Here is an 11,770-nt window from a genome sequence, read left to right as displayed (position 1 = left end):
CCCCCAACCCAGCACACGAGGCCGCAGCTCGTTCCAACGCTTTATTGTCACCGTTCGCGCTCGGTCTCCCCCGCGAGGGGCGGGGACGGGACGGGCCCGGCCCGGCGAGGGGCCTCGGGCCCGGGAGGGCACTGCGGGGAGCGGGACTCAGCGGGGACAGGGCGAAGCTGGCGCCGAGGGCCGGGCAGGGCTAAAGCGCTGCTCCTTCGGGGCCCGCGGCCACAAGTCCCGGGGCAACGGCAGGGACCGGGCGAGCTCCTGCCCGGCCCCAGGGGCCGCCGGCTGCCAGGGAGGACTGGGGGGGTGGGTGGGTGAGCCGGGGGCAGCAGCCCCGGGCAGTCGGGGGCAGGGGGCTGTGCCCCTGCCGCTTGGTCCCCAGAGCCTGCGATGGGAGCCTGCGGCACCACTGCCCCCGGACATGGGGCCAGGGGACAGGAGGAGCAGTCGAAGTACAGAGTGATTCTGGATGAAGAGTAGTGTTACACAGGACCCCCAGGGTCCCCCATGCCCTGTGGCCTTGATCAGTCAAATGAGATGAGCTGGGCCTCTCCGCTGCCTGGGGGCTGCTGCCCGGGGGCTGGCGCCGGTGGAGGCTGCTGCTGGGGGGGGGCCCCGGCTGGGGCCACCTGGAACAGACAGAGTGGTTTCATTAGCATGTGGCTTCATCAGCACACATGCCCCACTGGGTTCTGACCCCCATGGGGCCCTCACCCCCTGGGCTGGTGGCACTTACCTGTTGGTAGAGGGGCTGTTGCCCAGGCATGTAGGACTGCTGGGCTGGAAGGCTGCTCAGAGCTGCATCCTGGCCTGGGAGGGCAGACATGAGACCCTGTGGGAAAGAGGGGGTGGGTGTCAGAGGGGCCAAGGGACATGTAGCACCCGTGGGGCAGTGGTGACAGATCCCAGCCTCTGCCAGGCCTCCTCCAGGACGACTCCATAGGCTGGAGCCCACCCACACCTCATCCCCCCATGCCCAAGTGGGGAACACTCACCTGCATGCCGTAGGGCTGGTAGCCCATGGAGACGGACTGGCTGCCCATGTAGCCCATGGCACCCGACTGGGGGGCCTGGGAGATGGCCGGGATGCTCTGCGACTGCGAGGCCGCGCTCTGTGGGGAGAGCCTGGTGAGAGGCAGCGCAGGCAGCGATGGCTCACAGCTCCAGCCAAGACCCCAGAGCCTGGAACCGGCTCCGACCCCAGCCCACTCCCGCAGTGAGAGCAGCAGATCTGGAGGTCTGGGACCAACCAGCCCATCCTTCCTCCTGCTCAGAGATCCCGTTGATGAGGTGGGGTACATTGCCCCAGGCCCCCAGCCCTCACCTCAGAAGGCCACAGGCTGTGCTGCCTCACTTGCCTGGTAGCCCTGCGTGGGCGTGGGCTGGTAGGACGAGTATGCTGGGGTGGTGGTGGGCACTGCTGTCGCCTGCTGAGCCCCCTGCCCGCTGCCGGCCCCCGGCTGGTACATGTAGGCATTCACCATGCTGGGATCTGGGCAGAGAGGGCAGAGGTCAGAGCAACCACCCTGGCTCACCCCCACCCCTGTGGGATGAGCTGCCCAACGTACCAGTCCCGGTGACGGGCATGGCGGCGTACGGCCCTGTGCCTCCCTGTGCAGCCTGGTTCATGTACACGCTGTGCATGGGAGAGCCTTCCACAGAGCCAGCTGGGCTGAAGGTGCCAGGGAAGCTGGTGGGCCCAGAGGGCTGGTATATCACCCCGCTGGCTGCCGGCATGGCCTGGAGCTGGTGGGAGAAAGAAAGCCAGCCTTAGGCTGCAGGCCCTGGGACCTGGCAGGAGGGTTCCTGGCCCAGCAGCTGTACCTGGGCATAGGGCAATGAGAAGGCTGGCATCTGGGCTCTCATCTGGATGGTCTGCTTCTGCTGCTCCAGGCGCAGCTGCCTCTCCTTTTCCTGCTCCTGCAGTCGCTGGATGGCCAACTGACGCTGCATCTCCAGGTACTCCTGCAGACACGGGACTGTGACGGCTCGGAGCCAGGACACTACAGACCCCCTCCCACTAGGACAGCTGTCCCTGTCAGCCCTGGGCTGATCCATGGCACAGGCAGGCCTGAAATACCCTGGACACGCTTCTCTGCCTTACCTGCTTCTTCTGCCTCATGATCTCCAGCTTCTGGGCCAGCTGGATCTGGCGCTGCCGCTCTGCCTCCTCTGCTGCGCGGCGCAGCTTCTCCTGGTGCTCCTCCCGCAGTGCGTTCAGAGCCCCACGCGCATCCCGGATCTGGGCCAGTTTGTCCTGCAGGCCTTCGTAGTACACTGGGGAGGGAAGGGACAGGCTCAGGGACATGGGGACAGAGCATCAGACCACCCCTGCACTCCTCACTAGTCTCTGGAGAGGCTGCGTCACAGGAATGCCAAACGCTGGCACTGGGGAAGCCCCGGCAGCTGCCCGCCCACGCCCAGGGCCAGCAGCTCCCCCAGCTCCCACGCACGCCTGCGCTCGTCCAGCTGGTTGAGCAGCTCCAGCAGCTGCGGGTGCATGTTGTTGATGGACTGGAAAAGGGACAACACGGCGGAGTCATTGGTGATGCTGCGGCCTCGCATGTGGTTGCTCTTCATGCGGTTGACGAACGTGGTGACTGCGTTCTGCAGCGCCTTCAGGAACTGCTCGTGGTTCTCCTCAGACTCGCCATTCTGGTACTGCTGCTGGAAGGAAGGACGAGGCAGCCGATAGCCGTGACCCCCCCGGTGCCAAGACTGGCAGCCAGCCTGCAGAGCCAAGGAGTCCGGTGCTTCTTGCCCCTTGGCAGGTGCCAGACCCAGGTCCGGGCCCTCTCTTACCTCAACCACCCCGAGTGGGGCGGGGTGGGCTTCCCCAGGCTGCGCAGTCGGCTCTGTCAGGGACAGGGGTGCTGACGGCGTGGGGCTCTTGCGAACCTCCTCTTGTTTCTTCTCCCAGTAGTTGCGGTTCAGGTACCGAGCCAGCTGCCAGGAAGAGAAGGAAGGTGAGCATTGCTGCCTCGTGGAAGCAAGCCTGTGCCACAGACTAACAGGGCTGAGATCCTTACCTCTGGGTCAATGTCCTCAGCCAAGGGAGCAGAGGAATTCTGGGAAGAGACAAACAGGGAAAAGCAGTTCAGAGAAACCAGAGACCCCCCAGGTCCCACACAGATGTCTGGATCGGACCTGGCCATGTACAACCACCAGTGCTGAGCACCAGCAAGAGCCTCAAAGGGGACACACGCTACAGCTCCGGGAAGCAGCAGAGGCATCTAAATGCCACCTAGGAACAGACCTTGCTCAAAACACAGTGAAGGAGCAAGGCGTTGAATGGGGCAACTATTTTCCCTCAGAACGGGATTAAACTGGACACAAGCAGGGCAGACTCAGGCTCAGGAAGTGGCCTTCACGCCCAGGGCTCCCATGGACGTACCACGGGCGGGGAGTAGAGTGTGCTGACCGGGGGAGCCGATGACGTGACAGGGGTGGGCTCAGCCTTAGGGTACATGGAGTAGGTTGTTTTCTGCCTCTGCAAAAGAGAAAATTGCCAACTCAGGGACTGTCCAGACTCCTCCAAACCAACTGCAACACGGCCCATGCCTGGCTCTGCTTTCACCCTCTCATTCCACAGGCCCTGCACCTCGCTCACGCCAGGACACGCCTAGAGATCTGTTATGGCCCAGTACACCTGGGCTGAAGAGCAATGACCCCTCCCAGATCCCAGCAGTGCACAAACCATTCTCTCCTTCTCCTCAGCCTCTGACTGAGACAAGGCAATAGCCAGCTGGAGCTCCTCTTCCTCTTGCAGAGCTGTCTCGTCGCGCTTTGGAGGCAGCTTGAAGTGAAAAGATGAGGAGGTGGTCGGTAATGGGGGCAACAAACAGGTCAGGATCACCAGATCACCTACGGGGCAGCCACTCACCTGGGACTGCTGAGAGAGAGGGCTGGTCAGGTACTCGGGGGGCAGTTCGGAGGTGGCAGCAGCTTTGCCCTCAGCCTTCCTGCAGTGAGAGGTGACAGTGTGGACTGAACGCTCCCTCCTCTGCACCAGAGCCCCAGCTCTGCACAATGTTTCAGCGGCAAACCCTGCTCCTGGGAAGGAAGGGGGCCCAGCCCAGCCTGCACGGCCTGGGAAGCACCCTCGCCCTGCTCTGCAGGGAATTGGCTCCACATCATGCTTCCCCCCTCACAGTCCCAGCTCTCGCAAGCAAAGAAACCCACCACGAAGGGTACTGACTTGTTGAGATGCTCATAGCAGGGCTCACAGACTCTCACTTCCTTCTCAATCCCGAACTTGGGGATGGTGGAATACTTGGAGGAGCATTTCCCACAGAAGATCTGCCCGCAGGCCCGGCAGTGGTGCTGTGAAGGATGGGAGACATCAGTGTAGCGGCAAGGCACTCCTTCTCCATTAGACAACACACTCAGATACTCCCAGCCTTTCCCTGCCAGTGGCCAGGGAACACGGTCTGTCCCCAGCACATTTCCACGCAGAGAGTCCTGCAGGGAGCTCTGCCAGTCCCAAGGGCTGTGCAGGGCCAAGAAACCCAAAGGGGCAGGAGCAGCACCCACCTTCCGTGTCACGACACCAAACTGCACTCGGCACCTGTGACACTCCTCAGCGTCTACCCAGTCTGGAGCCTGTCAGGGTCAAGGGAAATCATGTAAGGAGGGAGTAGAGCCTCAAGGACAGTGTCTGCACTGGGCCTTTCAGGAGCTCCAATGGCTAACAGGGCTCTCGTGCATGGGGGAGAATGGAGGCACTTGCAGCTCAACAGGAAATATTAATCCCCACAAGTTATCCCCTCTTGTGTTCCTTAGAGACTGTGACACTTTCACACTTAGCACAAAGCTCTCTAGGAACGTGTCTGCACAGTGATCACTTCAGCAACGCCTTGCCACGTTCAGCCTGCCAAGATGATGCAAGGCCACCAAGAAAGGGGAATGATGGGACTGACTTCCTGTCCCCATCAGTTCTCCCAGCAAGGTCTCCAGTCTGCATGAAAGGGAGGAATGCAAGACCTGCAGGTTTCGCAGGGAGAGGATGGGAGAGCAGGTCTGTCCTGCAGTGCCAGCTCCCCCCACCACACAGCTCACCCTCTCGGCAGCGAACATGGCATCGCTCTCCTTGAACTCTGGGAAGACATGACCTGCAGGAGAAGCAGAGTCCCATTGTGAAAGGAATCCTCTGGTACAGGGGGGCCTTGGTGCCTGCAGTCTCATGCTGTAGGTGCCAGGACAAACACCAGATCCAGCTCAGCACCACCTCCTGCCCTGACTGGTATCTTGTTCTGACACACCAGCATCAGCCTCCCCTCAGCCCCACTCTCAAGACAATTCCCGATGGTTTCCATTATGCACTTATAAGGGACATAAGGAACCTCTGAATAAGGCTTCTTATTTCTCAAGACCTTGAACTGAGCATGGGGGAATAAAAAGCCCACTGGGTGGGCAGGTAGGGCTGTGTGACTCTGGCCTTGAATGGCCAGAGTGTGTCAACACCAGCTTGGGGGGACTGGCCCTCCAGGCTCTGCCACTGCCCACAGAGGCTCTGGTGCACAGGAGGCAGAGGCAGCAGCATGTTCCTGCCCTTGAAGGGGACACTGCTGTCCTGGGATAGGAGGAAAAGTGTCACACCAATACTCTGTCAGAAAGGGGGAGCATGGACCCATCCTGGGAGGAGGAATGAAAGCCTAGGAGGAAGGAACTGCCTCAAAGCAAATCCCACCCCAGAGGACACACTGACTTGCTGTCAGTCTCCCCAAGAACATTTGCACCTCCTGCTGTTCAGGTCTTCTTGCCAGCCCTGAACTTCTGGTTGGGCTGGAGGCCCAGAGCAAGGCACCCCCGATCCTGGGACCACGGGGCTGTCCCATCTCTGCAGTGGGATTCAGTCACTGCAAGGGGTTTGTTGGGTATCAGGCACCAAGAAAAAGCTCAGTGCTGCAAGTCCAGATTTTGCTCACATCAGGCAGGTCCTGCCAAGGCTCCTGCAGAGCAGAGCTGCTTGGCCAGGTGTCCCCCAACCTGTGCCCACGGTCCTCACCTTCAACCTTCATTATCTGATAGGTGTCCTGCACCACCTTGTACTTGGGCTCATTGCGGAAGGCGTGAGCCCAGGCCTGGATGAGGTACAGGATCTTACTGCGGACACTTGTCTCCACTTGCCTCTGCACAGGAAGGGAGGAGAAAACATCTGAGAAAAAGCACCTGAAACCCAAAGGATGGTGTGAACCCCCCAAAGAGAAGCCAGAAATACCAGTCAGGAAAGAGAGACTTTAGAGTACTCATGAGAAACAAGAGCTGTCAGAAACCCACAGTGAGGATGATGCACAACACAAATGACAGACCCCTTTGGCTGCCCCACTGCCCCCCTTGGCAGGAACAACAGAGCAGCACAGACCAACTGAACAGGTCTGTGGCCTTGATACTTTGAGCAAACGCCCAGGGCCAGGCACAGGGGCTCCGGGACCCACAGCAGCCCAGCCCACCCAGAAGCTCCCCTCAAGAGCTGCTCTTCCCACACTTGGAACACGGCGGGACCTTCAACTGCCCAGAACAGCACGGCCTGCCTCGCCCGGGCACTGACGGTGCTGGGGGTGCCTGGAGGTGTCAGCACCTCCAGCCCAGGAATACTCAAAGCCATCTCAGAATGTGACACAGTGAGGACAGCTGGGGCGCCTGCCCTTTGGAGGCAGGGGCAACTGTATCACACTTTCAGGAGCTGGAGAAAACTTGGCAAGCCTATTCTGAGCTCAGCCAGCCTCGGAGATGCCCTGTCCTCAGCTGCCCAAGTCATTGCATCCACATGACCAGCTGCTCCAGAAATGCCCCAGGAAGCACAGGAGCACTGTCAAGCTCAAATTTCAGCCAAAAGCTCAGTCCACACAGTGTGACTTACTGGCAATTCCTGGAGGTCCAACTACTAGAAGATTTGGCAAGATCCTGCATTCCACACATGTCACAGCCCCGAACTTCATCAGAACTTGAATTGTTTTACCAGCATTGGGCATTCACGAGCACCAAAGTTCCAAGTGTGGGAGGAAAAGGGGCAGTTGTGAAACTCCTGAGGCAGGCAAGGACTGAGAGAACCACAAAATCCCTGGATCTGATCTAATCTCCTCAGCCCTTGGAGAGGCTGTGCTACCACACCTGGCTGTCCCACTGAAGTAGTGTTTCCTCCTGGGAGGAGATCCTGCATGGAGACTGAGTCAGCCCTAACAGGAAGGTGACAGGAGAGACACCCTGCTCAGTGTGTGAGGTGACAGGGCTCACGCAGCTCATCCTGCAAGGATCTGGGTCATCTGGCTGTTTATTTCTGGTGGAAGACAGGAGCTGTTAGGAAGGAACAGCACGATGCTAACAAGCTCTTGTCTGGGCATTGCTGTTCTGGGAGCGGGAGACAGGAGTTCTCATTTCCACTCCACTCATGGAATTCTCCAGACCAAGGACACACAGAGCTCCTGCAGGCATCAGACTGGTGGTAGCCTGTGACAAATCTTGTCAGTGCCAGCAACTGGGGTCACATCCTGCAGAACTCCTGAACTATTCCACAGGCCGGTGAAATGGCCACAACACAGAGGAAGCTCCTGTTGGTTTTTCCTTTACTGCTTTACCTGCCTGTGTGTCTCACACTGTTCTATGGGAGGGAATTCACCTCACCACTGCCCAGGTCCTCAATGCAGGTGCCAGGCCATCACCTGGTTTCCTTAGCTGTCCCAAGCCAAGTGTTGCATCCAGGAGCATTTATCATGGAATGGTCCAGGCCTCTACAGCACATTCCTGCCCGTTCACAGCACAGCCAAACCTCTGCTTCCACCACATCTCCTCTTCCCAGAGATCCTCCTTCACTCCCTACACTCACCCCTTCACACCACATGATAGTTTGCTCTTTTCTGGAGCGTACTCCCAGTTTCCCTTCTGTTCCTTATCCAAAAGGAATGCAGGAGAGGACACACACCTTTCCTCCTGCTGCTGGTGCTTTTCCAGAAAAAAAATGATAGAAAAACAAATCGATTTACCTTGAGTATTTCCTTCAGCTCCTCCATGGTCTGTTTATTGGCCACCTCGTCATGAACTGTTTGGCCACAGTTTTTAACCACTGACTCCATGACCTGCAATGGCCAAGAACAACATCAGCCCACGGTTTCCTGCCTCCTCTGCAACCCATGGTGTTGTCAGCGCACTGTACAGGCTGAATACAGGGCACTATTTAAGCAATGAGGCACACTGGGGCCGTGTCAATCCATATCCCATGCTGGGAACCAGCTGCCCTTCAGCTCCACAGGGGCCTGGGGGCCTTTGTTCTCTGGAGACTGACCCCAGGGACAGTGGCCCAAGTCCCAGCTTTGCCTGTTCCAAAGCCAAGACAGACCTAAAGCATGAAGGCCCCGGCCTGATTATCCCAAAACCTCTGTGCCAGAGCCAGGAGGCGGCTGGCTCCAGGCAGGGAAGCTGTGCAGCCTGAAGGCAGGACGGTGAGAGGGGACATTCCCCAGGTCCCCACGGTGCTCCCGGTCCGGTGCTGTTACCTCCAGTGCATACAGGGCCACGTGGGGATTCTTGTCATTCACTTTCTTCTTGATGGCGTTGACAGCGTATTTCGCTCTGGGTACAAAAGAGAGGACACATCCTCAGGGATCAAGGATCCTAGGGGAGATCCCACCTGCTGCTGCCAACCCGCCAACCCCCCCTCTGACACGAGGGCACAGTTAGCTCAGGGGTACACAATTCCTTGGAGGAAACTGGGAAGGAATAAGCACATTCAAGCTTGAGTTTCCCTGAGGATTTCAGGACAGGGGTAACCTGTAACCCCTGAGGTCTGGGAAGAATGTCAGCACATTGAGGTGTGCTGTACTGCCCTTCCAAAGCTCCTGTGGAAGGGGACAGACACGTGTGCTCCCACGGGCTGGCAGGTCCAAGACCCCCGAAGGGTCAGACAGGAGAGCTGTGCCCACAGCGCGTCCGAAAGCCCAGGAGCACTCACTGGGTGTCTCCCTGCCGGATCATGTCGCAGATCTGCAGGATGGATTCCCAGTCCGTCTCCAGCAGGAGCTGGCTCGTGGCCTTATCTGCAAGGAATAAACCCACCGGGATGCCGTGAGCGGCCGCTCCCCGCGGCTCCGCTCCGCCACTGACGTGTCGCGGGAGCGCCCCGGGCGCGGCGCTGTCCCGAGGCTCAGGAATAAACCTCCGATGTCTCCCGGAAGGCACCAGCCCTCTCTCCCCTTTGAGACATCCCGGGGCCCTCGGTAACCTCGGCCCCACCGCTCCCGCTCCTCCCGGCCAGCATCGGGCTGCGGCACCGAGCCCCGGCCCGGGCAGCGCCGTGCCCCGGGCCCGCCCTCTCCGGGGCCGATTGCTGCGGACCCCGGCCCGGGCCCCGCCCCGCCCGCCGAAGGGGCCGCGCCGGTACCGAGGAGCCGCTCGAAGGTGCCGCTGCCGCGCCCCATGGTGTCCTCCCGCCGCCGGCCCGGCCCGACCGCTCCGGCCCGGTCCGTCCCCGCCCCTCCGCGGCCCTTCCGCTTCCGGCTTCCGCCGGGGCGGGGCCGGTTCCGCCGGGGCGGGGCCGCGATGGCCGCGGGTCGGCCCCCGCCCACGGTGCTGCTGCTGGGGGCGGCGGGCGGCGGCAAGAGCCTCTTGGTGCGGCGGCTACGCCATATCCACCGGGCACGGGGGCACCGGGGGGGACCGGCGGGGGCGGGGGGTCCGGGCAGCCCCTTCCCCTCCTCATCGCGAGTCCTTAACGCGCGGCACAGCTGAGCGCCGAGGAGCCGGCGGGGCTGGGCGAGCCTCCGGCCACGCTGCCCACGGTAGGCAGGGCCCGGCGGGGCCGAGGGGCGGCGGGGGGCGGCGGGCACGGCCGCACCCAGCCCAGCGCCTGTCCCGCAGGTGGGCACCAACCTGACCGACCTGCGGCTGCCGCGGAAGGTGACGGTGCGGGAGCTGGGCGGCTGCATGGGCCCCATCTGGCCCAGCTACTACAGCGAGTGCAGCGCTCTTCTGGTGAGCGGCACCGGCACCCCGTGAGATCTCCCTCCTCCGTGCCCTGCTTTGGCCCGGCGCCCGGGGCTGCCCTCGGCACACCCGCACCCCGCTTTCCCTTCTCCCCCTGCAGTTCGTGGTCGATGCCTCCAACCCCACCCAGGTCTCCTCGTCCTGCATCCAGCTGCTCTCCGTCCTTTCGGCAGCGCCGCTCGCCTCCGTGCCCGTTCTGGTGCTCTTCAACAAGATGTGAGGAGGGGGATCAGCTCGGAGGGTGGGGCTGCCCGGGGGCAGCAGCTGCACTTTGCTGCACTTCGTGGGCTGTAGACCCCCAAGCTGGTGCTGGGCTGGGCAGGGGAGCTGTTGTGGTGGGCTAATGCAGCCCCCCTCTCCCCACTGCAGTGACCTGCCCTGCTACATGTCGCTGCTGGAGATGAAGTCACTGTTCCGCATGCAGGACATCGTGTCCTGTGCCACGCAGCCCATCACGATGCTGGAGACCAGCGCCCGCGACGGGACCGGTCTGGCCGATGTCCTGCAGTGGCTTCGGGCCACCCTTGGAAACCCCCATTGACCCCAACCCTGCCAGGTGCCTGCAGCAGCCCAGGACAATTCTGTCACCAAAGGAGGTGGCCAGGGAGCAGCTGCCTTGCATGGTGCTGGGAGCAGGGCCTGGAACAGTGTCACAGGCTGGTGACAGACTGTATCCCCATGGGACTTCACAGTAAAACTCTGACCAAACTGTCCAGGCTGGTGGCTGCCCTGTGCTTGGGAGGAAACCCCAGGCTTTTGGGGAAGGGATGAGCAGAAGGCTCAGAGGCCAGATCATGCTGGCACCTCTGGGCACAGGAGGGGTTGCTGCAGTGGGGCTGGGGGCTAGGGCAGCCTCTGAGCTGGGCTAAGCAGGGCAGGGGCTGGTAAGGCTGCCCAGGTTGGAGACTGAGTGCATATGGGGCTCCTGCCAGCAGCTCTGGCCCTACAGGCATCGTGCCAGTCCAGCCACTGTGGGGTGACCTGGAGAAAGGTGTGGGAGGAGTGGGGAACCTGGGTGGGTGTCAGGAGTTGGGGTAGGCCCACTGACAGGGATGTCTCAGTCAGGGATGTCTCACAAGTTGTAGCAAGTTCCAGCCTGTGGCTGCTCCCCAGCACTTACTTGGGCTCAGAGAATCTCAGAATGGGTCAAGCTGGAAGAGACCACAGAGGGTTGTCTGGTCCAACCTCCATGCTCAAGCAGCATCATCCCAGAGCACATGGCACAGGATTGCATCCAGATGCTTCTGGAGTATCTCCAGTGAGGGAGACTCCACCAGCTCTCTGGGTAGCCTGTTCTGGTGTGTGGTCACTGCAGAGGAAAGAAGTTCTTTCTCATAGAATATCGTAGAATATGCTGAGTTGGAAGGGGCCCATCAGGATTATATTCAGGTGGAATTTCCTGTGCATCCATTTCTGCCTGTTGCCTCTTGTCCTATTGCTTGGCACCCTTGAGCAGAATCTGGTCTATCCTCTGACACCTCCCTGCAGATACTGACAGACACTGATGAGGTCCCCTCTCAGACATCTCTTCTTGAGGCTGAACAGGCCCAGCTCCCTCAACCTGTCCTCATAAGAGATGCTCGAGTCCCTTAATCATTTCTGTAGCCTGTGGGATCTGTTCCAGGAGCTCCATGTCCCTCTTGTCCTAAGGAGCCCAGAACTGGACACAGCACTCCAGATGTGGCTTCACCAGGGGTTGGTAGAGGGGCAGGATCACCTCCGTGACCTGCTGGCAATACTCTTCTTAATGCATCCCAAGAAGGGCTGGGGCTGTGTGCAGGCCCCACCCCATGCC

At 60.7% G+C, this 11,770-nt stretch overlaps 2 protein-coding genes across 6 annotated transcripts; one reads left to right on the top strand and one right to left on the bottom strand.

Moving 5' to 3' along the window:
* Positions 1 to 28: 28 nt before the first annotated feature.
* On the bottom strand, positions 29 to 9,478 carry HGS (hepatocyte growth factor-regulated tyrosine kinase substrate). Of its 4 annotated transcripts, none has more exons than XM_064676255.1 (21): positions 9,374 to 9,478; positions 8,945 to 9,029; positions 8,490 to 8,565; positions 7,980 to 8,072; positions 6,005 to 6,128; positions 5,056 to 5,108; positions 4,531 to 4,599; positions 4,196 to 4,320; positions 3,881 to 3,959; positions 3,695 to 3,793; positions 3,392 to 3,487; positions 3,027 to 3,065; positions 2,800 to 2,943; positions 2,451 to 2,664; positions 2,102 to 2,274; positions 1,822 to 1,962; positions 1,566 to 1,743; positions 1,356 to 1,489; positions 993 to 1,109; positions 734 to 829; positions 29 to 626 (listed from the first exon to the last, which is right to left on the bottom strand). In XM_064676255.1, the coding sequence occupies exons 1-21, from the start codon at positions 9,408 to 9,410 to the stop codon at positions 522 to 524; spliced, it is 2,277 nt and encodes a 758-aa protein (XP_064532325.1). In that variant the 5' UTR covers positions 9,411 to 9,478; the 3' UTR covers positions 29 to 521. The 4 variants fall into 4 exon arrangements, with proteins under 4 accessions (XP_064532325.1, XP_064532326.1, XP_064532324.1 ...); XM_064676256.1 differs by having other exon boundaries at positions 2,451 to 2,661; XM_064676254.1 differs by having other exon boundaries at positions 2,451 to 2,661; positions 3,695 to 3,959.
* Positions 9,409 to 10,688, top strand: ARL16 (ADP ribosylation factor like GTPase 16). Of its 2 annotated transcripts, XM_064676308.1 has the most exons (5): positions 9,409 to 9,617; positions 9,716 to 9,770; positions 9,850 to 9,963; positions 10,076 to 10,191; positions 10,345 to 10,688. In XM_064676308.1, exons 1-5 carry the CDS (start codon positions 9,409 to 9,411, stop codon positions 10,514 to 10,516), a joined length of 666 nt encoding a protein of 221 aa, XP_064532378.1. In that variant the 3' UTR covers positions 10,517 to 10,688. The 2 variants fall into 2 exon arrangements, with proteins under 2 accessions (XP_064532378.1, XP_064532376.1); XM_064676306.1 differs by having other exon boundaries at positions 9,716 to 9,983.
* Positions 10,689 to 11,770: the final 1,082 nt, after the last annotated feature.

The sequence above is a fragment of the Pseudopipra pipra genome, chromosome 19 (assembly GCF_036250125.1).
Source record: "Pseudopipra pipra isolate bDixPip1 chromosome 19, bDixPip1.hap1, whole genome shotgun sequence".
Taxonomy (NCBI): domain Eukaryota; kingdom Metazoa; phylum Chordata; class Aves; order Passeriformes; family Pipridae; genus Pseudopipra; species Pseudopipra pipra.
The sequence above is the reverse complement of the archived record's forward strand: the minus strand, read 5'-3'. Positions and strand labels throughout refer to the sequence as shown.